The sequence below is a fragment of the Protopterus annectens genome, chromosome 17.part0 (assembly GCF_019279795.1).
Source record: "Protopterus annectens isolate FY-2018-M chromosome 17.part0, PAN1.0, whole genome shotgun sequence".
Taxonomy (NCBI): Eukaryota; Metazoa; Chordata; order Ceratodontiformes; family Protopteridae; genus Protopterus; species Protopterus annectens.
Window position 1 is genome coordinate 553,956,733 of NC_056751.1, and position 27,513 is coordinate 553,984,245.

At 40.4% G+C, this 27,513-nt stretch overlaps 1 protein-coding gene across 1 annotated transcript in view; it reads right to left on the bottom strand.

The window, feature by feature from the left end:
- The window catches only part of CTSD (cathepsin D), a 267,770-nt gene extending 245,578 nt beyond the window's left edge, over positions 1 to 22,192 (bottom strand). The window contains exon 1 of the mRNA XM_044059071.1: positions 22,004 to 22,192. Within this exon, the coding sequence (XP_043915006.1) occupies positions 22,004 to 22,071 (68 nt within the window). The 5' untranslated portion in view covers positions 22,072 to 22,192. The remainder of the gene's footprint in view (positions 1 to 22,003) is intronic.
- Positions 22,193 to 27,513: the final 5,321 nt, after the last annotated feature.

The following is a 27,513-nucleotide window of genomic DNA, read 5'->3' on the forward strand; positions in this document are numbered from 1 at the left end:
TGCATTTCACTGAACTCTTGTGGTTTCACTGCAGTCAATTTCCTGGTCTTCAGCGTAGCTTCTGTTGGCCCTAAATCCTTTAATGCCTACTACATGCAGGTGATTAAGTCAGTCAGTAGTTTATGATTCAGTTTATCTCCACATTCTAATATACCTGGATGCTCATCCCTCCCATGCCTGTCCATACAATATCCTAAAACTGGAACCTCTCCCAAGTCTGCATAAACTGTGTGCCTGAAGCACTACATAACCAAGAACTCCTGTATTACCTTTGTCTTCTTGTTTTCCCTTTTCTTGACACCTTTACTAAATTATCGCATAAGACATAGGCAAACATACATTAACTTAAAAGAAAAACAAAACTTTTTTAGGTTACATACATTATACATCACATAAATTTCTTTTGTATAACTGTCATCAGTTTAACATTATATAAATTGCTCAAGTTCTGCCTCTCCTTAAACTTCACTCCAGAACATTATTCTGATTATATTGTTTCCACACTTTCCATTTATTTCTATCTAATTTGCATGTCTGTATTACCCAATCGAACATTTAGGTTAGCAAATACCTAAATGTCGACCTGGTAATATCGAAAAAGTAAAACAGAGGATGGCCGATTTAACATAGGGAATGAATTCCCTCGGCCGCACAAAAGAAAAAAAATTTAAACTAAAATTAAGTGGGAGTGCCTTGCCCCCCACACTCCCCAATGTTGGCAGCTGTGCCCCCCACCCCCTTACTAAATATACCAACTCTGATATCACTCTGCAGTGGGGAAAGGGGTAAAATCCGCATAACGACCAAGGGAATTCTTTCCCTGTGTTAAATCGGCCATTTGCGTTTTTTTTCTTTCACTATTAACAGATCGACATTTAGGTATTCACTAACCTAAACGTTTGATCAGGTAATAGGAACCCTAATTTTCTAAAGATACAATGTCCAGTTCTTTTATCTCTGTTACAATCTCCGTTACAATATTCAATACTTCAAATTCAGTTGATTTAGACATTGATCTCCTTACTTTTTGGCAGCCACCAGAATTAAACTTAACAGGGCCTTTCTAAGTTTAGGCCATTCAAATCCTGTGTCCTTGCTCAAAATAATCATTTCCTTAGTTAGACCAATTTGCTCACCCAATATTTCTGACAGAGTACTCTGCAGGGAATTCCTAAAATTTGCCAACTCATTACACTCCCAAAACATATGTTCCCAGTTATCTCTTTCTTCCACATCACACTTTCAACATTTGCTATCTACCTGAGGAAAACTTCTTTTAAGTCTGCTTGGGGTATAAAAATACCTATGCAACCACTTCCAATCAAAAAAAACTGAACCTTCTAGATTTTGTTGCATAGCTGGGAGCCATACATACATGTCCCCCATTCTTCCCTTGTAAATTGCTTATCCAATTTGTCTTCCCAATTTTTTCTAAAGTCTTCTGACTGATTCTTATAATCGTGCAAAAACTACTAATTATACATTTTGTAACAGTTTCTATTATAGATTCAACTATAAACTCTACCACAGCAAGTCTTTCTAGGATTCCTATATTGCTTTATCTTTGCTTACACTCTTGATATCAATCCCCGGTAGGGAAGGCAATCTCTAGCCTGCAGTCCAAATGTCTTCCTGCCCTCATCCCATTCTATTACCATTCCCTCTCTAGTTACTTGCTCCTAATACCTTGGTACCTTTGACAGTTTTCTCCAGTAAATTCCAGACTCCTCTTGCTTATTTTCTGTAACCCTACTTGCACTTATCCCTATCCGCAAAATCTCCTTTCTCGTGTTGATATAGTTCTTAGAATACTTTTTGCTACTTTATGCATATAATATTCTGTATAGCTGTTATTTTCCTTAAGGATCTGCATCCAAAATTACCACTGTCTCCTTATTTCTTGAATTTTTGTCTGGTTCATCATCATCCCTTTCCACTTTGATTTATAACTTTCTGCTCATTTTATGTATATGAGCCTTAATTGTGTAGCTCTAAAATATCCCCTCAAATCAGGTATTCCTAAACTACCTTGTTCTGTTGGAAGATTCAGTTTATCCCACTTAACCCTTACCATCTTCCCTTCTCAGATAAACTCCTTCAACTCTTCATAAATTAATTACTGCCCACTGCCTTTTCTGGTTAATAAAAATATGCCTGACCCATATATAAAACTAAAGAGACTAAACACATTTTCACTGCTTGTATCTTACTATCCATACCCATAAACAAGAGATTCTACTTTCTCAGTCTTTGTATTATTTTTCACTTAGTCTCTTCCCAGATATCATTATCAGCCATAAGAGAAGGCTTTTTAACCCATAGTCCTAAATACGTCTGTGATGAAAGGAGGTACTGCCAGCACAGCTAGCTGGAATTTTGTAAATAATTATATGTCATTTATGAATATCAAACTGATTCATACAAGATGCTGGTGTTATAAATGCATTAGAACTGTATGTCATGCCTATATCAAACTGATTAGTACAGATGTTTGTGTTGAAAAGGTATTTGTAAAGTGCTTGTGTTTGAAATGTATGCATAGTGTGCCTTACTGGAGAGAACAGAAATGTACATGTATTATTGTAACTGGTTAAATGCATATGTTTCAGCAGAGGAAATTGGAGGGTTAACCTCAGTCTAGCAAACTTCAGAAAAATATCTAAAATTAAATCACTTTACAGGCTAGGCCATAAAGATGTTATCTCACAGGTTTCAATGCAGCCAGAAACACAAAGTCTGTACTAATTTGCTTTCTGTATTGTCTTTGGGGTAAACTAATCACTACTCTGGAAGCATAGAGATGTACAATTGCTTTATAACTTCCAGCGCCTGCCAAAGATCTGAGCAAAAGCCCTTGTATGTGCATTTTTACAGGTAGGTGCTAAGTCCTGCCAGCTTCCAGCAATGGGGGTTTTGCATGGGAACTAGACGTTAGATGACAAGAAGTAATGTCATTCAGCAAGCTATCCCAGTAGTAATATTTTAGATATTACTTTGAGAAGTCTCTTAGAGAGATGGAGCATTCTGTAGTCTGTCTTGGGCCTGACAACAACAAGAAGGACCACTCACCACATCATCTGCCTTGTCGGTTTTATATCACATAATCGAACTTCCAAAATATCGAACACCATAAGCTCAAACTTGGAAGTTCGAAATGTGATGACACTGAATGCACAGAACAGCAAATTTTTTTCCCAGGGAAAAAATTTGCTGTTCCGAGAAACACACACACACACAACACAAGCACACCAAAAATAAATAATCCACACACATACACTTTACAAAACCCTACTTCTAACCCTACACTAAACCATACATACAGTACTACCTATTCACTTACCTTAACCCGCTCCCTAACCCTAAGGTCGGTAACTATCGCACACTTACCTAAAGGAGCTATACCTAAACAAACTAAATAATCCACACACATACACTTTACAAAACCCTACATGTAACCCTACACTAAACCATACATACAGTACTACCTATCCACTTACCATAACCTGCTCCCTAACCCTAAGGTCCGTAACTATTGCACCACAGTGGAGGAAATAGCGAAGCCGCGGAACGGCCCACTGAAATCTTGTCCTAGGCAAGATTTTGATGTTCAGTGGCTTTGCTATTTTTCGCTTTTGATGTAGTGGTTTCGATGTAGCATTCGAAGTTTTGAGACTTCGATGTTACAATATAAACCCGCCTTGTCTATTAGGTAAGTTATTAGGTATAGTAACTCTTTTAGATACAGTCAGGAATATAGTGAAGCTTAGTTTAGATATTGTTTTTCTTTATTTGTCTGAGCCTGTCCTGCAGTGTTATTTTAAATATTTCTTGTGGTTTTGAACTCTGATGTCACTATGAAAATATACTTATTATTTTCTTGTTCTTTTATTATTAAATATATTTAAACTTTTCATTGTGGCTAATCTTTGTAGAGATATTTAAGTTCTGAGAGTACTTACATATTTACTTGGTGACACTATGTGGGCCACTCCTAATAGCCTTGCTCTTGGTCAAACTGCCATTTGTATTAATATTAATTTCACTCAGTATATTGGGTACGTTAAGGTAGCTGGTAGGAGTGTGTGATGTCAGTCATAACTACCTTATAGTCTGGGCAGAAGGGGGCATAGCTAGTAAACTGGGTCAGCCTTTTGTGTGTGTGTGTGTGTGTGTGTGTGTGTGTGTGTGTGTGTGTGTGTGTGTGTGTGTGTGTGTGTGTGTGTGTGTGTTTGTGTAAATCAAATCTCAAAGAGTGTATGTGTCAGCTACTTGGCAGGGACATGAAGCACTGGTTGGACAGAGAGGGTGCTGGAGGCCTTGGCTTGGGCACTCAGCTGAGATCTCAACCCTATAGCTGTGCCAGTGAGGAGTTTTATTGGGGTTCTGGAGAAATTGAGAGAAACCAGCCCCAGACTGACTGTGGTCTCTGTGTGCTCTAACGGAAATTGCAACTGATGCAGAGAGCTGCACCTGGAAATACTGTGTGTGTATCCATTATCCTCCTATTGAACGTCCCCCACAGGTGCCAGCAGTGAGGATTGAGGCTCCTTGATTACTGGTCCAGTAGTGGGCTGTCACAACTTCATCTTATCGTGTCCCCATAAATACATGTATTGCTGAATAAAATCATGTGTGGGTGTGAAATGTATGGCTATATACTTTTTTTAAAATCTTGATTAATGTTACATCCCAAAAAGACTTGAAACTGTCTCAAAATGTACCACAGCACTGAGATGTCCTTTCCTGGATTATCAAGTACAAAATAATATCATCTGTAAATAAAGCAAACTTTGATTGATTACCATAAAAAATATTTCCTTGAAATCCTCAGTCCCTTATTTTCTTTGCTAATGGCTCAAAACATAAAGCAAATACCAAAGGGGAAAGAGGACAACCCTGCCTGGTTCCTCTCTTCAGATACAACTTACAACAGAGGAAAGAAAAATACTTTGTTACCGATCCTTCATATATTCTCCTAACCTTATTATTGTATCATGGCATGCAAAAGCTTCCATTGCCATATTCATAAAATCCCAGCTTCCTTTGTCAAATGTGTTCTCTACATCAAGACCCACTAACAACAGTGGTATTTTCTTATATTCTACTTCACTCAGGATCATCATTGCTCTATTGATATCAAATGTTTGCCTCCCCTCCACAAAGCCACATTCATCCATATCTATCAATTTTGGCAATATGTTTGCCACTTTCTATAGACATAAACATTTTACAATCACAGTTTAAAATGGAAATCGGTCTACATAAAGTTGGGTCTGATGAGTCTTTAACATCTTTAGGTATAATAGCTACCACAGCTTTCTCCCAAGATATTGGTGCTTCCCCTCCTTTTAAAATGCTGTTAAACAAAACCTTCCAGATCTTTAACACTTTCTTCCCTCCTAACTTCCAAACTTACACAGGAATACCATCTGTTCCTGGAGACTTTCCTACAGATTGATTGTACATCACTATTTTTATGTCATCACCTCCTATCTTAACTGTTAGTTGTTGAACCTCATCTACCTCTAACCTTGGCATACTTAAGCCTTCAATAAATATTTCCATTTGTGCTCTTCCATGATTTTCGCATTTCTCTGCTTTATAAAAATTTTCATAAAATTTCTCAGATATCTCTAACAGCTCTACAGGATCTCAGGTTGCTTTTCTTGTTATAGGCTCCCTAAGTTTGGTGACAACCTTTTCTACTTTTTGTTGCCTAAGTCACTGTACAAAAAGTTTTTGTGTACTGGAGTTATTATCAAAAAAACAATTGCTTATCAGTAATCATCCTACAGTCATGCATATTATCCAGATACTCCCTTATTTTCTCTTTAGCACTCTGCAGTTGCGCCTCTTGTTCTGTGAGATTCCTCATATTCTGCAATACTTTAACATTTGCCCCTCTAAATAATTCTTATTACTTCCTAACCATAGCCTTTTTCTTTTATTTCTACCCTGTTTTAAAACTCCATTTTCACTTTATCCCACTCAATATCTAAAACGTCTGAAAAAAAAACTTTCTTCCCTAATAACTCTTGAAATATTTCCATTCCTTACATCAGCCCATTTTAACAGATAAGTGTGAAAGCACCATTGTTTCATTTTTACTTCACTACCCTGCATTTTTGTCTTACATTTTATTAGTTCATAATCTCATAAGTTACTGGATGTGCGTTGAAGCTTTCAATTTAATTCACACGTTCCTGTGAAATACAATTTCTGTCTAGTCTAGCTCAATTATTGTGCCTTGGGGAATAATATGTAAATTCTCTCTAAATTCCTACTACTGAATTCACATCTTATTTTCACAAATTTCTTCAGAAATCTACCATCTTTTGTCATATTTCCCTTCTAGGTCCCTTAGATATTTTCTCACTGCTGAAATCAAGTTCCAGTCCACACCTGTAAGTAATATTCCCTGCTGAAAGCTTATTATCTCTTCCAAAATTTTCTTAAGCTCCAAGGTAGCAGTTTTAGGTGGAATATAAATATATGTCAGCACAATTCTCTTCCCTTGCCATTACCGCCATACTACCACAAATCTACCATTATTATGATTTCATTCCTTTTCTACCACTACTGGAACTCCTCTAACAATTTGTATAATTACTCCCCGTTTCACTTGACCCTGATATTCTGCTGAATATCCATCATGAAATTTTTTCTTTATCAAATTCACATGCTTGTTTCTTTCGAAAAAGTGTCTCCTGCAGCACTGCTATTTGCACTCTGCATTCTTAATATCATTCAGTACTCTTTTACCTTTTTGTCTATATCTGTAAGGCCACTTACATTCCAAAATAATATGGATAGCATAGCCATTATGAAGTTATTGTTCAACCTGTTATACATGACTTCTTTTTTGAATGTGTTATTTCTAATGTTTGTGTTACATGCACACACGTCTTCCAGGTTGATCTTTAAAACAGTCATCTTCATTTGAATCTATGTCACATTTTTCAAGACTTTATGTTTTAATGAAACTCCTCTTCCTATTTTCCCTTTAACCAGTATAAGAAGAGGACTGTAGATTCTGCAACCCACCTGCTGTTTCAGACAGAAGACTGGCATAGTACATTACCAACTACAGCAATTGCAATGCACAGAAACCTGCAAAAATGCACTTCCCCACATGCCCTTGAGTGGTCAGTGCTCAACTGCAAATTCAGACTCTGAAATCCACGACCACTGTTTTCTTGCAGAGAGACCCACTATTAAATGGATTGCAAAAGTACTATACGCAGAACATTTTAAACCCCAGAAAAATTCTGTTATTTTAGCCTGTATAGTAAACTGATTTAAAACAGACTGCATTTAAAAGAAAGTGCAGGAAAAGATAATACTTTTTGTTAAATTAAACTCGGCAAGTTAATTTTCACAGTTTCATCTCTCACGCTTGGGATAGCATAGGCCCCTATGCATGCAGATAAAAACAAATAATCCTGAAACATTTAAGAACAGATAATAAACAGAGTTTTAGCATTCCCAGTCCTGCAGTCTTACCATGTCACCTCCTAGTCATGACATGGTGAGAGAACAAGTCCAAGCAGTGCCTCTGTCTAGTTCATCACGGTCACTTTCTGAGCAATGCTAATAAGCCTTACCTTAAAAATTCAACTAATAGCTATTTTAAAACTTAGACACTATACTACATACTGAAACGGAAGTCATTCCCACAGGTTTTAACAAGGAATATCACCATGTTATCGCAGGTACCACAGAGATCCAGTATATATAAATTCTGATACAGATCTCACATTGCAGAGTCTGAAAGCAGAGGGATGCCAGGTGCCACATGGCACAGCCTGAAAACAAAGGTAATCCAGCTGCCATGTCACAAAGTCTAGAAGCAGAGGGATGCCAGATGCTACACTGCAGATCCTGAGAACAGATTGATGCCACGTGCTGTGCTACAGAGCCTGAGAGCAGAGTGATGCCATGTGCTGCACTGCAGATCCAGAGAGCAGAGGGATGCCAGGTGCTGCGCTGCAGATCCTGACAGCAGAGGGATGCCAGGTGCTGCGCTGCAGGTCCTGAGAGCAGAGGGATGCCACGTGCTGCACTGCAGATACTGAGAGCAGAGGGATGCAGGTGCTGCACTGCAGATCCTGAGAGCAGAGGGATACCACATGCTGCACTGCAGATCCTGAGAGCAGAGGGATGCCAGGGGCTGCGCTGCAGATCCTGAGAGCAGAGGGATGCCATGTGCTGCACTGCAGATCATGAGAGCAGAGGGATATCAGGTGCTGCATTGCCAATCCTGAGAGCAGAAGGATGCTGGGTGCTGCACTGCAGATCCTGAGAGCAGAGGGATGCCGGGTGCTACACTGCAGATTCTGAGAGCAGAGGGATGCAGGGTGCTACACTGCAAATCCTGATAGCAGATCGATGCCGGGTGCTGCACTGTAGATCCTAAGAGCAGAAGGATGCCAGCTGCTGCACTGCAGAGCCTGAGAGCAGAGGGATGCCAGGTGCTGCATCACAGACCATGAGATCAGAGGGTCAGTGGTTGCCACATCACAGTGCCTGAAAGCAGAGAAATGTCAGGTGCTACATCAGACAGCCTGAGATCAGAGGTATGCCAGGTGCTGCATCCTACAGCCTGAGATCAGAGGGATTCCAGGTACTGCATCAGATATCCTTAGATCAGAGGGATGCCGGGTGCTACATCATAGAGCCTGAGATCAGAGTCGTGCCAGGTACTGCATCATAGAGCCTGAAATGAGAGGGATGCTGGGTGCTGCATCACAGAGCCTGACAGCAGAGGGATGCTGGGTACTGCATCACAGAGCATGAGGTCAGAGGGGCAACATGTGCCATGTCACACAGCCTGTGAGTAGAGAGACGCCAGATACCCTATCATAAATTCTGAGAATACAGCAATGTTGGGTGTCCTATCACAATATCTGAGAGCAGAGCAATGCCAATTGTCACATCATAAAATTTGACAGCACATGAATTCATGCTTGCATATGGGTGGAATGCAGAAATTAAAACTAGAATGTCCAGATCATAGATAAATATGATCAAAATAAATATATGCCCAGAGAAAGTAAAAATAGACCTAGGAATATGCAGGCCAAACATGAATGACAAACATGTGAATGCTCAAAAATAAATGGTTGATTTAAAACTGGTCAAGAAAATACTAGCCCTAAAACTGACCCATAAATATCAAAACTTTTTTTTCCCCAAGAGGCAAGCAGTTCTACTCTCCCCCTGCACCCTTCCCTATGCACACTAATTCCACAGTTGCACAACAATGGAGAATGGAGAAAGCTTCTATGAAAATCACAGCAGTCTTACACAACTAGCAATCCTGCATGAGCCTGCTGGCAAAGAAGAAGGGTATTCATTTGTGATACCAGTGACTCTGGATGTGGAATGGGCTTGAATCATTGATTGGGTCAGCTTGGAGGATACAATGAATGGGATGGCAGCCAGCTCATCTATCCTATGGAAAAGTCCTGTTGAAACTGCTGCCTATTGGACCTCTGTTGAGATGAGGGATTTTGAATGTGCCTTACTTAAAAGAGAAGTGACAGGACATCTCATTATATCATTACATACCCTACTCCCAAATCAGGAATTCTGACCAGCTCTACACACAAGAAGGCTCCTTGTGCCAGTTCTCCTGCCTGCCATAAGATCACTTGCTCCCTGAGCACTATTAATGCTACAAGGTCAAATAACTGAGTAGTCATAGAGGCCCATCTGGTAATAGGGTTTTACTGAGGGTAACTTAGTAAAGGCTATTTAGGGGATACAAGGTATGCAGCTTGCAATAACCAAGGAGTAGTTAGAGGGCTACACAGTCCAGACAGAGAGAAGCATAAAAATGGAAATTCTTTAAAACCTTGAACAGGCTGTCAACTGACAACAAAATTTATCTTCCACTGCTTGTGTTTAGGGCAGCAAAAACCCTAGCAACTGGTCCTCAGTCACATATAAATAAGCTGCCCAACACAGACAATAAGCAGAGATCAGGACTGAACTCCAAACCCTTGAGTTGTAAGATGAAGAGTTCAGTGAACCTCAGAGCTACCCAACTCTTTATGAATCTCATATACTTCTTGCTGGACTCTGTCAGCATCACAGTAAGATCTTCCAGTCAGTGTGTGGCTGTAATTTTTCTAACTAGAAATGGATTTCATCTTCCTTACTTCACTTCCTAGAAAACACTGACTAAAATGGGTGTACTTTGGATCATTCTAGTCATACAGCAAGCCAATAGTCTAACAAATGGTTTGATGAGTTTACTTCAAAAGCTTATACACAGGTCAAGCATACTTTTATCAACCAAATGATAAGTTGTACATAGCAATTAATAAAGAGCTCAAGGATTTTATCTGGGATGGGAAGATGGCAAGAGTCAAGTAGGATAAGCTTATTTTTCCAATAGAACAAGGCGGATTGGGATTACTCGATTTGAAGGAGTATGTGACGATTCGGGAGAGATGGGCAAAGGCTTCCAGCCTAGGCAAATAGAATCTGATATATAATTCTGGCATTTGTAAATAAATGTAAAATACAGGCATGTTTCTTGAGTGTAAAAAACACTGTAAAATGTGAACTTCAAGACTGTTGCAACATTGCCATTTGCTGTAAGGAAAACCAAGCCAAGCATTTCAAATGTCTTTGAAAGTACAATTATCTAAAAAAATAGTGCCAGAGCGGCTAGCTGAACACATTCTTCAATTTGTCTTAACTTAAGGAATAATTGTTAGAGTGTACATGTGGAAGGTGCTTTATTGATTTGGTTTCTGCTAGAGTGTACATGTGAAATGCCTTTTATTGTTGTATTCTACTGTGCAGGTGTTAGCTTGATAAATAATGTAAATGGAGTTTCTATTAGCCTGGGAACTCAGAGCAGGTGTCAAGACGATGCAATATGAATACTGGGAAAACCTAAGTGTCAAAAATGATGTCATCTGGGGAGGACCCAGAGACATGTTTGTTAATGATGTTTTATAAACTGTGTCTCAAAAAGAGACCGGGAAGTATTTTGATCTTGATATCCAACTCACCAGCACTCTGCTTATGCTCACATGTAAATTTTAAGCACTGTGATTTCTTGTAGGAATAGTTAAAGCTAGTAAAGATTAATCAGTTATTTTTCTTTGAAATCAGACCTGTCCTACTGTATTATTTTATGTTTCTGTGTGATCTCTAAACTCTTAGATATCTCTGTGGTGTAGTAGTTTTGTCTTGTGTTTTAATTAATTATTATTAAATATTTTAAAACCTCCTACCTGTGGCTGGTTTGTGTAGAGATAAGCTCTAGAATACACTGCATATTTATATAGTGTTTATTGTAATAGGCCACTCTGATAAGCCTTAGACTGTATAATCACATTACCATTGGATATTAATATTGCACAGTAATAATTGGACAACCTTTTAAGGGCCTTTTAATAGCTGATATTATTAACTGGCTGGTGGCAGTAATTACTACCGTATAGTCTGGGTAAAGGGGCTCAGTTGGAGAATCTGTGTCAGCCTTTCCCAGGAGTGTCTGTGAAGTTGTATAAATACTTATCTCAAAAGTACGTGTGTGTTGTGTCAGCTGCTTGACATGGACACGAAGCACTGGTTGGACAGAGAGGGTACTGGAGGTTTTAGCTTGCCCAGTTAGGCTGAGACCTGAACCCTATAGCTGTGCCAGTGGGGTGTCTTATTGGGGACCTGGTGAGCAAGGGAGCAGCTAGCCCCAGACTGACTGTGATCTCTGTGTGCACTTAAGGGAAATTGTACTTTACTGTGTGTATTAGTTATCCTTTCCTCTTCTAGGAGACAACCTCCCTGGTGTTAGTGGTGAGGATTGAGGCTCCTTGGTTGTTGGGCCAGGGCACGGTCGTCGCAAGTGTTTGGCAGTGGTGTTATCTACCTCACATACTAATTGGCTTGTAGTGGTGTGGAGTAGAGTGAATTCCTGTAGCTTATGTACAGTGATCGCTAAAAGTGTTTTGTACTCTAAAACAGCCATGCAGCATATACTCAGAGTTCAGATCACAATTGTTTTATTTCTTTTGTTAGCTTAGTGTTAGTCAAGGTGAGCAGGCAGCATGTCAGCAGAAGAGTATGGAAAGCTGACAAGGAGCCAGCTGGTGGAGATGTGGCAGGCTAAGGGACTGGTGCATGGAAACCTGACTAAAGTAGACCTGATTGTAGCCTTGGTTACAGCTGTATCAGAAAACAGCAGCCTGGAGGACAATCAGACTGACAGTGGAGATACAATATTCTCGGAGAATGGACACCTCAACCTTTCTGCAGTGGACTTAAAAATCCAGCTGGAGCTAAAGAGACTTGAGTTGGAGGCCAGGCGTATGGAACTAAAGACAACTGAGAGAATGAGGAGCCTAGAAGCTGAAGAACAGGAACGGCAGAGAAAGCATGAGAGGGAAATGCTGACTCTTCGCCAGAGTCATGGAGGTAACGGGGAAGGGAGTAACCGGACCCCAAAAGCACAAAATGTCAGTAAATTTCTTCCACAGTTTAAAGAAGGGGATAATTTTGATAGCTTTATTCATATGTTTCAGCGGGTATGTAAACAGTATGAAGTTGACCAAAGGCTCTGGGTATGGTTCCTGACCCCCCTTACTCCATGGTAAAGCTGTAACTTCTTTAGCAAAAATGCATGACCCTGACTGTTTTGATTATACTGCTGTAAAAAGACATTTATTAAAATGTTTTAAGCTAACACCTAAAATGTACAGGAAAAAGTTTTGTGAGTATAGACGCAAGGCAGATGAAACTGTATGTGAATATGTTGTTGAACTAAGCACTTATTTTCATAGCTGGGTGAGTGGATGTCAGGTCACCACTTTTGAAGGGCTGGCAGACCTTTTGGTAAGGGAACAAGCCCTTAGCACTTTGCCTAAGGACATGAGGATCTGGTTAGCTGATAGACAGTGTGCTACTTCAGAGGAGTTGGGGAAGAAGGGAGACCTATACCTAGCAAGCAGGGCAGCCCTGCACAGGAAAGTGACCCCCAATACTGCTCATGAGACTAAAGCAACCCATGGTGGGTAGCACAGACTGCCCCCACAACATCTGTCAGTAGCAAGGGAAGCCCCTAGTCCAGGTACACGTCCAGGAGCAAGGGTTAAATGTTTTGAATGCAACCAGTGGGGCCATGTGGCATACAGATGTCCATGGAGGCAAGGTGGGGAACCAAAGGTGAGGGAGCCAGTAAGTGAGAAAGACAAAATGCCAACAGTGGGTTGTCTTGAGACAACAGGGGTATGGAACTACCATCCTGAAGATGTCCTGAGAGGAAAGGATTTGGATGAGGCAGTACTATGTACTTATGCAGTTACATGCAGTGAGGCTAGGAGACATGCATGTGCATCTGGTAGCCTGGGGGAGACCCAGACAGACTGCATACTTGCAGCCAGGACTGCTGAGGTGGTTACTTCAGGGAGTGAGCTACGCTGTAGCAGTGAGACTGAATGTGAGCCACAGCTGCTTGTGGGTATTGATGGTCCCTTGGACAGAGTGACTGCAAAGGTAGAGGTGAGTAGTAGTACCTAGGCTGACAGTGAGGCACCGCTGTCAGAGGATACCAGACTTCCTGTAGAAAGGGAGCTGGGAAGGGTTACAAGGAGAGACTTGAGACAGGCTCAGCTCTCAGACCCTACATTGCAAGGCCTGAGGCAGTAGCTAGGGAGGCACCTGATTCTCAAAGGAAGGGGGAATCTGTATATTGGAACATAGGGTTCCTGTACAGAGAGTGGACCCCTAAGGGAGGGCTAGAAGGTGAGAAAGTACAAAAGTTGGTAATGCCTAGATTTTACTGTCTGGCACTTCTAGCCATAGCCCATGATATTCCCTTTGCAGATCATGTGGGCATGAAACATACAAAGGGGCGTATTATGCAAAACTTCTATTGGCCTGGAATTTCCAGAGATGTAACAGGGTACTGCAGGACCTGTGAGCAGTGCCAAAAGGTAGGCAAGGCAGGAGACAAGATGAGAGCTCCTTTAATGCCTTTGCCTATGATTGAGGAGACATTTCAAAGGGTAGCTATGGATACTGTGGGTCCTCTGAGTATCCCAAGTTCCACAGGGAAAAAGTATATCCTAGTGATTGTAGATTATGCTACACAATACCCTGAGGCAGTGGCTTTGTCCTCTATTGAGGCAGAGAAGGTGGCAAATGCTTTGCTAGAGATTTTCAGCAGGGTAGGTCTCCCAAAGGAAATACTGCCTGATAAAGGTGCCAATTTTATGTCAGACCTGCTGGCTTGTCTGTGGAAGTCCTGTGGGGTGAAGCACATGAAGACCACTCCCTACCATCCCCAGACTAATGGTCTTGTTGAGAGGTTAAACTCTACAATCAAGTCCATACTATGGGCATTTGCAGATTAGTTTAAGAGGGAGTGGGACAAATATTTCCCCCATCTGTTGTTTGCTTACAGAGTTTCCCCAGGAATCCACAGGTTTTTCACCCTTTGAGTTGTTGTATGGGCAAAGGGTGAGGGGACCTCTAGATTTAATTCAAGATGAGTGGGAAGGTGAGTGTGAGTCTCACAAGGAGTCTGTTGTGGCATATGTCCTGGACCTCAGGACAAGGCTCAGGGAACTCATGGGCCGAAGCTGGCAGAAGCCCAACAACAGAAAAATATGTGGTATGACAGGAATGCTCAAGCTAGAGAGTATGCTGTGGGGCAGCAGGTAATGGCTCCCATTCCTGTCAGACACAAGTTGCAAGCAGCTTGGGAAGGACCCTACAAGATGGTAATAAAGGAATGTGATGTTAACTACATGGTGGTAGTGCTAGACAGATGGCAGGGGCACAGACTGTACCACATTAACATGATGAAACCTTACCATGATAGGGAGGCCCTTGTGCTGAGCATTTGCAGTGGATTGCAGGAGGAGTCTGACAGAGATCTTGTGACTGATCTCCTCAGTGAGGCTTGGGCTGACACCTCGGTGGAAGGGGTAGCAATTTTCCAGCAGCTATCTCCTACCCAGGTTCGAGAAATACGGGGCAGTGTTGCAGGAGTTTGGGGGCATGTTCACCGGGAAACCAGGGAGCACCCACCTGGTGCAGCACCAGGTGGATACAGGACCCCAAAGGCCTATCAGACAGGCCCCTTATAGGGTGCCTGAGAGAGTCAGACTCTGAAACAGGAGGTACAGGAGATGTTGGAACTAGGGGTGATTCAAGAGTCCAACAGTCCCTGGGCCTCACCAGTGGTACTGGTGCCAAAGAAGGATGGCAGCACCAGGTTCTTTGTGGATTACAGGAAATTAAACAGTCACACAGAGTCAGATGCTTACCCCATGCCTAGGACAGATGAGGCGCTAGTGCAGCTGGGTGGGGCTAAGTATCTTACAACCATTGATCTTACCAAGGGTTACTGGCAGGTGTCCTTGACTCCCAGTGCTAGAGAGAAGTTAGCCTTTGTGACTCCTTTTGGCTTGTATGAGTTCACAAAGATGCCCTTTGGGATGAAGAATGCCTCAGCGTCTTTCCAGAGGCTGGTAGATCATATCTTAGCAGGAGCAGGAGACTTTGCCCTTGCTTATATGGATGATATTGCTGTCTACAGTCATTCCTGGCAAGAGCACCTTCAGCATGTCAGGGAGGTGCTGGGCAGACTACAGAGGGCAGGGTTAACCATTCAGCAGAGCAAATGTCAGGTGGGTATGGCAGAGGTCTCCTACCTAGGACATAGAGTGAGGAGTGGTAAGATAAAGCCACAGCCTACCAAAGTGGAAGCTATTCAGGCATGGCCTGCACCTGTTACCAAAAAGCAGGTGAGGGTATTCTTAGGTACAGCAGGGTATGACAGAAAGTTTGTTCCCAATTATAGTACCATAGCTGCTCCCCTTACAGACTTGACAGGAAAGAACAGGCCAGACAAGGTAGTGTGGACCCCAGCATGTGAGCAGGCATTTCAGAAGCTTTGGGAGTACCCCCCTATGTTAGCCAGTTCAGACTACAGCAAAGACTTTGTTGTGCAGGTGGATGCTTAAAACTATGGGGTGGGGGCTGTACTTAGCCAGATTTCTTCAGAGGGAGATGAGCACCCAGTGGTTTATCTCAGTCGTAGGCTCCAACCCAGGGAGGAATGCTATGCAGCGGTAGAAAAGGAATGTCTAGCCATAGTGTGGATACTACAACAACTTCAGCCTTATCTGTATAGAAGAAAATTCACTGTGATGACAGATCACAACCCTCTAACATGGTTAAACAGAGCCAGTCAGCAAAATGCCAAGTTCCTAAGATGGAGTCTGGGGCTGCAAGCATATGATATGTCAGTCCAGCACCGCAGTGGGAGTAGCAATGCCAATGTAGATATGCTCTCAAGACAGGGAATTGGGTGAGGTACACCCAGATAGACCTGACACTCTCAAGCGATGTTTCTCAAGGGGCACTTGAAAAACTTGCTTGAGTTCCCCGGGGGGGTGGGGGGGTGTGACGATTCGGGAGAGATAGGCGAAGGCTGCCAGCCTTGGCAAAAAGAATTTGATATATAATTCTGCCATTCGTAAATAAATGTAAAATACAGGCATGTTTCTTCAGTGTAAAAAGCACTGTAAAATGAGAACTTCAAAATTGTTGCAACATTGCCATCTGCTGTAAGGAAAACCAAGCCAAGCATTTCAAATATCTTTGAAAGTACAATTATCTAAAAAAATGGTGTCAGAGTGGCTAGCTGAACACATTCTTCCCATTGTCTTAACTTAAGGAATAATTGTTAAGAGTGTACATGTAGAAGGTGCTTTATTGCTTTGGTTTCTGCTAGAGTGTATATGTGAAATGCCTTTTATTGTTGTATTCTCCTGTGCAGGTGTCAGCTTGCTAAATAATGTAAATGGAGTTTCTATCAGCCAGGGAACTCAGAGCAGGTGTCAAGATGATGCAATATGAATACTAGGAAATCCTAAGTGTCAAAAATGATGTCATCTGGGGAGGACCCAGAGACATGTTTGTTAGTGATGTTTTATAAACTGTGTCTCAGAAAGAGACCAGGAAGTGTTTCGATCATGATATCCAACTTACCAGCACTCTGCTTATGCTCACATGTAAGTTTTTTGCACTGTGATTTCTTGTAGGAATAGTTAAAGCTAGTAATGATTAATTAGGTATTTTTCTTTGAAATCAGACCTGTCCTACTGTATTATTTTAAGTTTCTGTGTGATCTCTAAATTCTTAGATATCTCTGTGGTGTAGTAGTTTTGTCTTGTGTTTTAATTATTTATTATTAAATATTTTTAAAACCTTCTTCCTGTGGCTGGTTTGTGTAGAGATAAGCTCTAGAATACATTGCATACTTATATAGAGTTTATTGTAATAGGCCACTCTAATAAGCCTTAGACTGTATAGTCACATTACCATTGGATATTAATATTGCACAGTAATAATTGGACGCCCTTTTAAGGGCCTTTTAGTAGCTGATATTATTAACTGGCTGGTGGCAGTAATTACTGCAGTATAGTCTAGGTAAAGGGGGACAGTTGGAGAATCTGTGTCAGCCTTTCCCAGGAGTGTCTGTGAAGTTGTATAAATACTTATCTCAAAGTGTGTGTGTGTTGTGTCAGCTACTTGGCAGGGACATGAAGCACTGGTTGGACAGAGTGGGTACTGGAGTTTTTAGCTTGCCCAGTTAGGCTGCGACCTGGACCCTATAGCTGTGCCAGTGGGGAGTCTTATTGGGGACCTGGTGAGCAAGAGAGCAGCCAGCCCCAGACTGACTGTGATCTCTGTGTGCACTTAAGGGAAATTGCACTTTACTGTGTGTATTAGTTATCCTTTCCACTTCTAGGAGATGACCTCCCTGGTGTTAGTGGTGAGGATTGAGGCTCCTTGATTACTGGGCCAGGGCACGGTCATCACAGAGTATTTCAGAGCAACACAGTTAAGGCTCCTATACATAGCACAGGCAGAAAACTATAATTCAAAGTGAAAACAAATGATGATGAAACAGGGGTGGGAGTTGAAGAAACAAGGGGAAACTGGGATTTTTGATGCAGATCCTTAAGGAGAATAACAGTAATCATACAGAATATTATATTCATAAAGTAGCAGAAAGTATTCTAAGAATTAAGCCAACATGGGAATGGAGAAAGGAAATTCTGCTGATAAGGATGACTGTAATTAAGAATACAAATAATAGGCAAAAGGAGGCTGGAATTTATTGGAGAAAACTGGCAAAGGAACCAAGGTACTGGGAGCAAACAACTAGAGAGGGAAAGGTAATAGAATGGGAAGACACCAAGAACTTACTTGGACTGCAGGCTAGAGATTGCCTTTCCTATCAAGGATTGATACCAGAGTATTGGAAAAGAGAAAGAAATAGGAGAGGTCTTAAACAAAAGAACAGCACTGGTAGAGTTTTTAGTAGAATCTAAAACATAAGTTGCCATTAAGAAATTAATAATTAGTACAGCATATAAAATATTGCATGACAACTATAAGAATCAATCAGAGGAGGTTAGAACGGTTTGAAAAGAGAGACTGGATAAGCAATTCACAAGGAAACAATGGGGGGATGTATGTATGTCTCCCAAATATGCAACAAAGTCTTGAAGATTTAGGATTTTATAGGTTTATAGGTTGGTACTAGACTATCGGCCCTAGGGCCTTTACAAGCCTAACCATAACAATTCCCTGGATATTTCTTCCCACAATATTTACTTCCCTGGACCCCTGTCTAGCAGGGTGACTGATGATCCCCGGGGTGAATTTCCTATCTCCCATCCAATCGTCAAGGTTCTTTTTGAAGAGGGCCAAGGAGACACTCTGCTTGACATGTATGGGCAGTCTATTCCAGAGTATGGGGAGTCTCTGGGTCAGGAACCTATCCCTCCAGCATGCTTTGTTCATTGTGATGACAAGGTTTAGATCCCTGGAGCGTGTGGCTCTCAAGTATTGGGATTTCTTTAAGTGGAGCATGTCCAACAGCTCAGGGTTTGACATGCCCATGTATGTTAACTAGAGATCGCTTCTGAGTAGACAATATGCCATAGAGTATAGCTGGAGTTTTTTAGACGGTCAGCATAGGGCATCTGCTTTAGGCCTGTGATTCTTTTAGTGAGGTATTTCTGTGGCCTTTCCAGCTGTTGCAGATGTCTTGTGAGGTACATACCAAATGGGGCATTGTACTCTATAATGGGTCTAATGAGGGATGCGTACAGTGGGACAATGACCTCCTTTTTTTCCTGGATGAAAAGCCCTTAGTGATGAGGTGTGCCACATAGAAGGATTTCTTGACAGTTGTGGCAATGTGGTTATCGAAGGTGAGACCACTGTCCACCTGTGTCCCTAAGTCTCTAATCACACTTTCAGTGTTTAGTGTACTGCCACCTATGTGGTAATTCATGGGTACATGTTTTTTCCCAAAGGGGATAACTATACATTTCTTGGCATTAAGCTTGAGCCCATGGCTCTGGCACCAAACATCTGTTTCTGTAAGGCCCTTTTGTAGAATATACACATAATTTTGGGATTCAATAATGGCTCCCAGTTTGCAGTCATCTGCAAACTTTGTTAGCCAGAGTCCTATAGCTTTAGTCCCTTTGCTTGGAAGTGTTTACATGGGTGTTTTTATACCCCAAGTAGACTCCAAAGAATTTTTCTTCAGGTAGACAGCAAACATTGGAGGTGTGATGGGGAAGAAAGAAGTAACTGGAAACATATTTTCTGGGAGTTTAATGAGTTGGCAGACTTGAAAAATTCCCTGCAGACTACTTTGTTGGAGATGCTGGGTGAGCAAAGTGGTGTAACTAAGGAAATCATTTTTTTAGCTTTAATACAGAATCAGAATTGCCTATAAATGCTAAGGCCTTGCTGAGCCTAATTATGATGGCTGCCAAAAAAGCAATTACTAGAAAATGGAAATTAAAGTCTAAACCAACTTCTCTAGTAGTGAAGACAGTAACAGAGATAAAACAACTGGAATTTGGACCTTTAGAAAAGGGTAGGAGCAAATTACATAGGAAAAAATGGGAAGTGTGTGATCAATGCATGCAGAGGAGGAACAAGCTTTAAAAGATAGCAGAATTTGAATGAGCTATGTAATGGTTGACTGACAATGACTGGATATATTATAAGTGATGTATAATGTTTGCAGCTACAGTTGTGTTTGCATGGTTTGTAATGTATAATGTTTTGTAAGTGAAATTTTATCGATATGGTTTATTTTCATTTATATAAATGTAAAATTGCTGGTGTCATACATGATAAATGAATTAAATATGTTTTTGTTTAAAAAAAGATTATTTCTGAAAGGTTGTCAATTTTTATCCAATTATTTCTGAAAGGTTATCATAAATGCTGTATTTTTTACTTTTTTAGGCAACATGGCTACCCGTACCACTATACAACAGAAACTGTAAAAGAGATAATCAAAACATACCCAAGCTTCCAGATTTGATGACCAGTTATGGATTTATATTCCAAATCAACCCAGATAGTCTTTCTCTCCTTGACATATTAAGGTCAACAGACCTCTTGAGGCCATCAGACCAGTCCAGACTACCTGTTATTCACACCTTTAATCAAAACTTAATATGACATGCTTAATAAAATAACACTTTGGCTTAAAACAGTCAGAAATACACACTCCGTAACATGTTACAGATGCCATGTGATTTAATTAGGATTAAACGGAAATTTAACAATGTACACATTTCATAACATCATTACACATACACATAGGATACAGGTGTAATTATTTATGTCAATGATTCAATCCACTATTATAAAAACAAGTCAATTGGAAACTTTACAGCCACAAGGGAAAAGGGGAAAGTATTATCACTTACAATCCTCACCTTGTCTATGAAAAAGGAATAAATGTTGACATGCTGAAAACTGTGGCACGTTTTTGAGAATGTACATGAAATGCAGGCACTATTGAGTACCTTTCTGTTTAAGTCAAGCCAGAAGTCAAATCCTGAATGCAACAATTTTTTTTTCTTTTTTATGGGTGTGTGTACTCATGAAACAGGCTGGCCCAGGCTACATACGGCTGAATAAACAAACAAACTCATGCATGCTCAGGCTTGATGCTGTTATTTCCAAGGTGGGATCTCCATAAATATGTCAGATACACTTTGAAGGAGCATTTCTATTCAAATGTCATTGTACTGAAGCAGTATACATTTCAAAATCTATGTACACATTCTAAGTGGGAAAGTACACAAACTAAAGGTGTTTTTTAGTCTGCAAACACTACCTGTCTTCAGCACACATACTAAAAATCCCATCCCATCTGATGTTACAGTTAAGGGTAAGAACATTTTCATTTCGCAAAAAGCAACCATTTTATCTGATAAGAATTCATAGTTCAGAAAACCAGGCACATAGGTGGAACATGGTTTCTAGGATTACGTACCACATACTGGCAAAACGTTCCATTATGTTTAAAACAGACTAAAAAAAACTATTAGTAATACATCTTTACAGTGGACAAGAGGAAAACATTCTGGGCTGGAAAGCCCATAGCAATGATTTTCATAATAAACAAAACAGAAGTTATTACTAGTAATTTTAAAACATAGCATATAACAGCTCAGATCACAAAAAATCAATTTATCTGAAAGACAACACCCTTTTGCTGCAAAATAAAGATCTAAAACTCTACAGTTTATAGTCAAGATCACTACCCAAAACTAAAACCATTGTTTAATGTTAATGTAAATCCACATCCTTTGTTCTTTCTGCATGTCAATTCAAAGCTAAATGTTAACCTCATCCTCTGGCAGTGTTTTGGTAACTGAAATCATAGTCATATAAACAACATACAGTGCATGACATTTATGGAACAAAACAATTCCTGTAAGAATCATGCCAACCGAGCTTGCTTATTCCCATAATACTGAACAGCCCCCCCCATCCACCCAGAAAGCAATACCACACACACACACACACACACACACACACACACACACACACACACACACACACACACACACACACACACACACACACACTGCAATGCAAGTTTTGAGGTGCTCCTGTTGATCAACGGAAACTAGGACCCTACCTTGTCAAGGCAGTGGCAGACCCCAGGAACAGCAGAGCTGTCAGAAACCCTAAAGCATTCGGCTTCATGCTGCCTCACTAGATGACCTTGTAGCTGACAATGATGACCTGCAACTGTTGTTTATAACTTCCACTCTCAGTCTGCCCAAGAGAATGACTGAGCGCTCTGTATATCAGAGCCACTGTGCAGTCATTTGACCTCTGGTCACATGACCACGGGTCTGGTGACTTAGCACAGCACAAGAGTTTTGTGTTTAACTCCGTGAGTGCCAAACTCTCAGCAATGTGGGAGCTGTTATTTGTGCAAGTCTTCCTTGTGTTACATAAAACAGGTGTGTGTGTGTGTGTGTGTGTGTGTGTGTGTGTGTGTGTGTGTGTGTGTGTGTGTGTGTGTGTGTGTGTGTGTGTGTGTGTGTGTGTGTGTGTGTGTAGTTAAACAATGATACATTTTACAAAGAACTATTTTAAGCTGTTCCAAACCTATATTCTAGCCATGAGTTTTTTGGATGTGTGCATGATTCTAGCAGAAATCACGTCATCATTACATCTATATATGCCCTGAGTCTGAAAGCTTGTTTTTTGAACACATCTTTACCGCAATAAAAATGTAAACTTTCATAAACTCTATAACAGCTCTTTTTTTTCTGCCACAGCCTGCAAATCCTGGAGATTACAGATGACTTACACACTGAATATTAATACATTTACTATACACATGAACATTGTAGAAGAATGAAAGATGTAAACAGTATACAAATATATAGGAACTCAGAGAAACTGTACACTGTAAAAGGTGTACTGCTTTGAAGTACACACATAGTATAGACCAGGTGGATAAGGCTGTAATAAGGACCAGTTGTGTGGAATAGCCCAAGGTAACAGTTTCCTATAAGATACTATCAGTAAGGAGCGTGAATGCTCCTGTTTACTGAGCCAAAGTAAACAGACTGGAGCCCTAATTACTAAAATACCAATGTGTTTACCTCCCTCTCTCTGTTTTATAGTGTGCATATATACAGCATACCTATAAGTATACATGGTACTTTTCCGTTATCATGGCAACAGTTGTAATCAGCAGTTGGAATGTAAGCCTGCCTTGCAGATTGTCACCGAATGTATTATATATTTAAATAAGCGGTTGAAATGTTACCACGCTGGTGCATCTGTATATATGTCAGAAGCAGTCGAAAGAATGAGAGAGCTTGAAATGTTTACCATGAACGAAAAAAATGTGATGTGTATAATGCAAGTGTTGAAGTGTTTCTAGGAGCAGTGTAATTAATTAGCACAATATATAAACCATATCAGAAAAAAAGTGCAAGAATAATGCATGCACTTTTGAAAATTGGGAGAGAGGCTGAAACTCACAAGGAAGCATTTTTCACAGAATGTAGTGAATACATGTCAATATACCTGAGGAAGTAGATTAAGAGGACAAGAAAGAATACCGGAATCTGTCTGCAAGCAGATGGTTATTGCCTTAAATATATGGTAGTTTTTTGTTATTCCTGAGGAAGTCGATTAACAGCTCAAGAAAGAATAGCAGAATCTGTCTGCAAGCAGATGGTTATTGATTTAAAAACAACGATGCTTTTTTTGTTATCAGGACTACACATGTTATGACCCTTTGGAATGTTACCATGCTGTAGCCTCTGAAAGTGAAAATAAGGTTGTATCAAATTGCATCTTGTACAAATTTTCTTACGCGACAGTGTGGTAACATTCCAACCACTCATGACATCTGTTGCCCCAATAATGGAAAAGTACAGTATACATAAATATGTGTGTGTGTGTGTGTGTGTGTGTGTGTGTGTGTGTGTGTGTGTGTGTGTGTGTGTGTGTGTGTGTGTGTGTTCAAATACCAAATAAACAAGTCCCAAACATTGTTAATGATTGACTAGAGTACTTAAAATGAAAATGTGTATGAAAGGAGTAGACCTCTGGTTTGTTCCTCCCCTGGAAAAATATGTACAGATAAGAAAAGTGTTGCATCTTGGGTATTCAGTTATTAGATCTTGCTGATGCATCTGTTTACAACCCCTTTCTCCCATTTTTACACATGGGGTCAGGGTGTCACTTCAACAGTGACAATCATCTAGAGCCAAGATTCACACCACCAGGCGGCTAGCCTTGCCGCTGCTGTTCTTCCATACTACACTCTCACTCACAATCACAACTATGGCCAATTTAGAAGTCCAATCCACCTACTGCATGTCTTTGGAATGTGGGTAGAACCTGCAGCAAACCCACAGAAACACAGGGAGAACATGCTGCCTCTGCACAGAAGACATCCCAACAAAGAATCAAACCAGAGAACCTCTTGCTATTTGGGGGCAATGTTATCCACTGTAACACCTTGATGATGCATCATGCTTTTTTTGGAGCAACTTATATCAGCTTTTTCTGGTTTTAAGCACTCCACCATCATGCTGTGTCTCAGCTGCATTGTGATTGCATATATAAGGTTACAATTTTTCATAGTGTTTATAACACAGAGGATAAAAGCTAGGACCTGTCAACCACTGTTTCTTGTAGTCTAGAGTTTGATTCCTTTAGTCTCAATTTACATAATGTGTGACTCTGACCGAGTCACTTAACCAGACAGTGCTTGGAGAAATTAGGCTAGCCTCCTGAATGGTCTCCTGGACTGCCTGAAAAGCCAAGTACTTACAGTTTATATATATATACATGTGTGTGTATGTATATATATATATATATATATATATATATATATATATATATATATATATATATATATATATATATATAAGTGGTGCTAGCATTTGTATTATTTATTACATTCTTTCAAATCATATGAAGTGTTTGACAAACTTCCAAAACATAGTAAAAAGATTAATATCTAGATGTTCAATGGACTAAAGCCAGTTACTTTTGCCACCACCTAAACTTTCTTGTCAATCAGCCTAGAACCTTCTACAGAGAAGTCACACCGTTGACTAACTTCCAAAACATAGTAAAAAGATTAATATCTACATGATCAATGGACTAAAGCCAGTTACTTTTGCCATCACCTAAACCTTCTTGTCATTCAGCCTAGAAGCTTCTACAGAGAAGTCACACCATATCACAGGCATGATTAGACATTGTTTTGCCATTACCCTTTTGAGAGGGAACAGTTATTTATTTATTTTACATTTGTTTACTGGGAGAGTCCAACTGGGTGAGAATCTCATTTTCAGCGGAGGCCCGGGGAGAAAAGCTCCACAGAGATTACTACAGGAAATACAATTTACAAGGCACCACAGAGATTTGTACAGTAAACAACAATCACAAATTAATACAGTACAGTGGTGCAGCGGTTAGCATTGGCGCCTCACAGCAAGAGGTTCTCCAGTTCGATTCTCGGCTGGAGTGCCTTCTGTATGGAGTCTGTGTGTCCTCTCTGCGATCGACTTAACTTTAAAAAAAGGCATGCAGTTAGGTGCATGAGTGTGTGTGTGCCTTCTGTGAAGGCTGGGTGCCAGGCTGGCAACTTGACACCATAAAAATCCACTGCCAATCAAAAGCAGACCGGTGATCCGCTGTGGCAGCCCCTAACTGGGAAAAGCCAAAAGACGTATACAGAAAGGTAGATAACAAAAATAAATATACATTGTGTAACCAAAGACAATATGGTTGTAGGACAATTATACAGTGGCAAGGTTACATTCAACAATGGTTAATACAGTAATCACATATATGAGAAGAACATAGGTAGCAGTTAATGGAATATTTCTTAGGAGATACAAGTGCAGTATTGATCTTGTAAGGGAGGCTACCCAGGGTTGGAACAGCTACATAATGAAGAACTGTTTAAATGGGACCAGAGGAGTTTTCTGTGGACCTAATATCTACGGGGATGAAATTCCATACCTTTGCAATAGAAGTGGAATGTAAGGAATCCCCAGAGTTATTGTTGCTTTTGGTTATATCAACCAGGGTCTTGTTAGTGGATCTTAAAAGGCATCTGTTAGAATAGATATTAAGGACACCATGAAGTGCAGGTTCTCTGTCAGGATAATACAGGATTTGATGGGCTATATTAAGCTGGTTATATGTGAGAAGATTGGGTAATTCTAGCCAGGACAGCTGCTTGATAGTGAGACAGTGATGTGTCCTAATGGGTGAACTAGTAGCAAATGTAGCTATTTTATTGTAGCAGATATTTCGTTTGTTTAAATCTGTTTTGTTTAGGTTGATGAATATGGGGCAGGCATAGAGAAGAGAGGATAATAGGTGTGTTCTTGCAATGGTAGCTTTATTATCGCTGGTGAGGTAATGTTCACATCTGTATAGGGTTCCAAGTTTTTTATGGACTTTTTTATTGTCTGTGAAATGTGGGTGTCAAATGTCATGTTGTTATCAATGATAGCTCCTAGTAGTTTAGTGTGCTGAGCAGATGTGATTGGAGTGTTATTAGCTGAGAATATTGTGAAAGGGGGTAGGGGGTCTATGGTTCTAGTTTGACAGAATATCATTAACTGTATTTTTTGGGGGTTAAGTATTAGTTGAGAGTTGGCTAGCCAGGTTTCAACAGCAGTAAAGGATTTTTGTGTTAATTCCTGAAGTTGAGGGAGTGTTGGGGCACAGCAGATAAAAGTGGAGTCATCAGCGTACTGGATTAAAGTGGCATGTTGGATAGCTTTATGGAGTTGATTGGTGAATATGCTAAACAGAAGAGGTCCAAGGCTGGATCCTTGGGGAATCCCCAGAGTGACAGGTAGGAGAGGAGGAAAAGGTATTTAGCCATTTTACTGCTTGTTGGCGGTTAGAAAGATAGTCTTGAAACCAGGTAAGAGTGGAATAGTTTAGATTAAGATTAAGGAGAGCATGTAGAAACTTGGGATGACAGACAGTCTCAAAGGCCTTGGAGAGATCTAGGAACACTGTGGATACTTGGTTATCATTATTTTGGTGTTGATTTACTGTGTTAGTAAAGCTAACAAGGACTGTGGTAGTACTGTGGTTAGGGCGGAAACCATGTTGGGTGTAGGCTAGGAGATTAATAGTGAGGAGATGCATTATTTGACAGTGTATACATTTTTCAAGAATTTTATATAAGGGAGATGGCTTTGGCTGCAATTTTAAGGTATTGTGCAGGTAATTTTTCAGCTGCCAGGGTTGTGGGTTTAAGTCTATTCAGATATTTATATATGGTGCTAGTTGAAACAGGTTGTAAGGAGATGCAGTTTTTGGTTTACTGGGACTGCAGACAGGTTTGGATATGAAATGGAAGAATTGTTATTGTTGAGGGAAAGAATAGATTTGGTGAAGTATTCATTGAACTTGGTGGCAATATTACTGAAGGACATAATTATGCATATTAAGGGACATGCGACATGAACCATAGCATGCTTACTGTGAAGGTAATTTACATTCCAAGCTTTCAAAAGTTAAAATAGGACAAAAGTATAAGCAGTAAAAGCCTCACTGTTCCAGAGAATGACCACCTGGTGCTCAGCTTTCCACTCTGTCAATGACTGTGGTCAGTAAAAGACAAATCACGGGTGA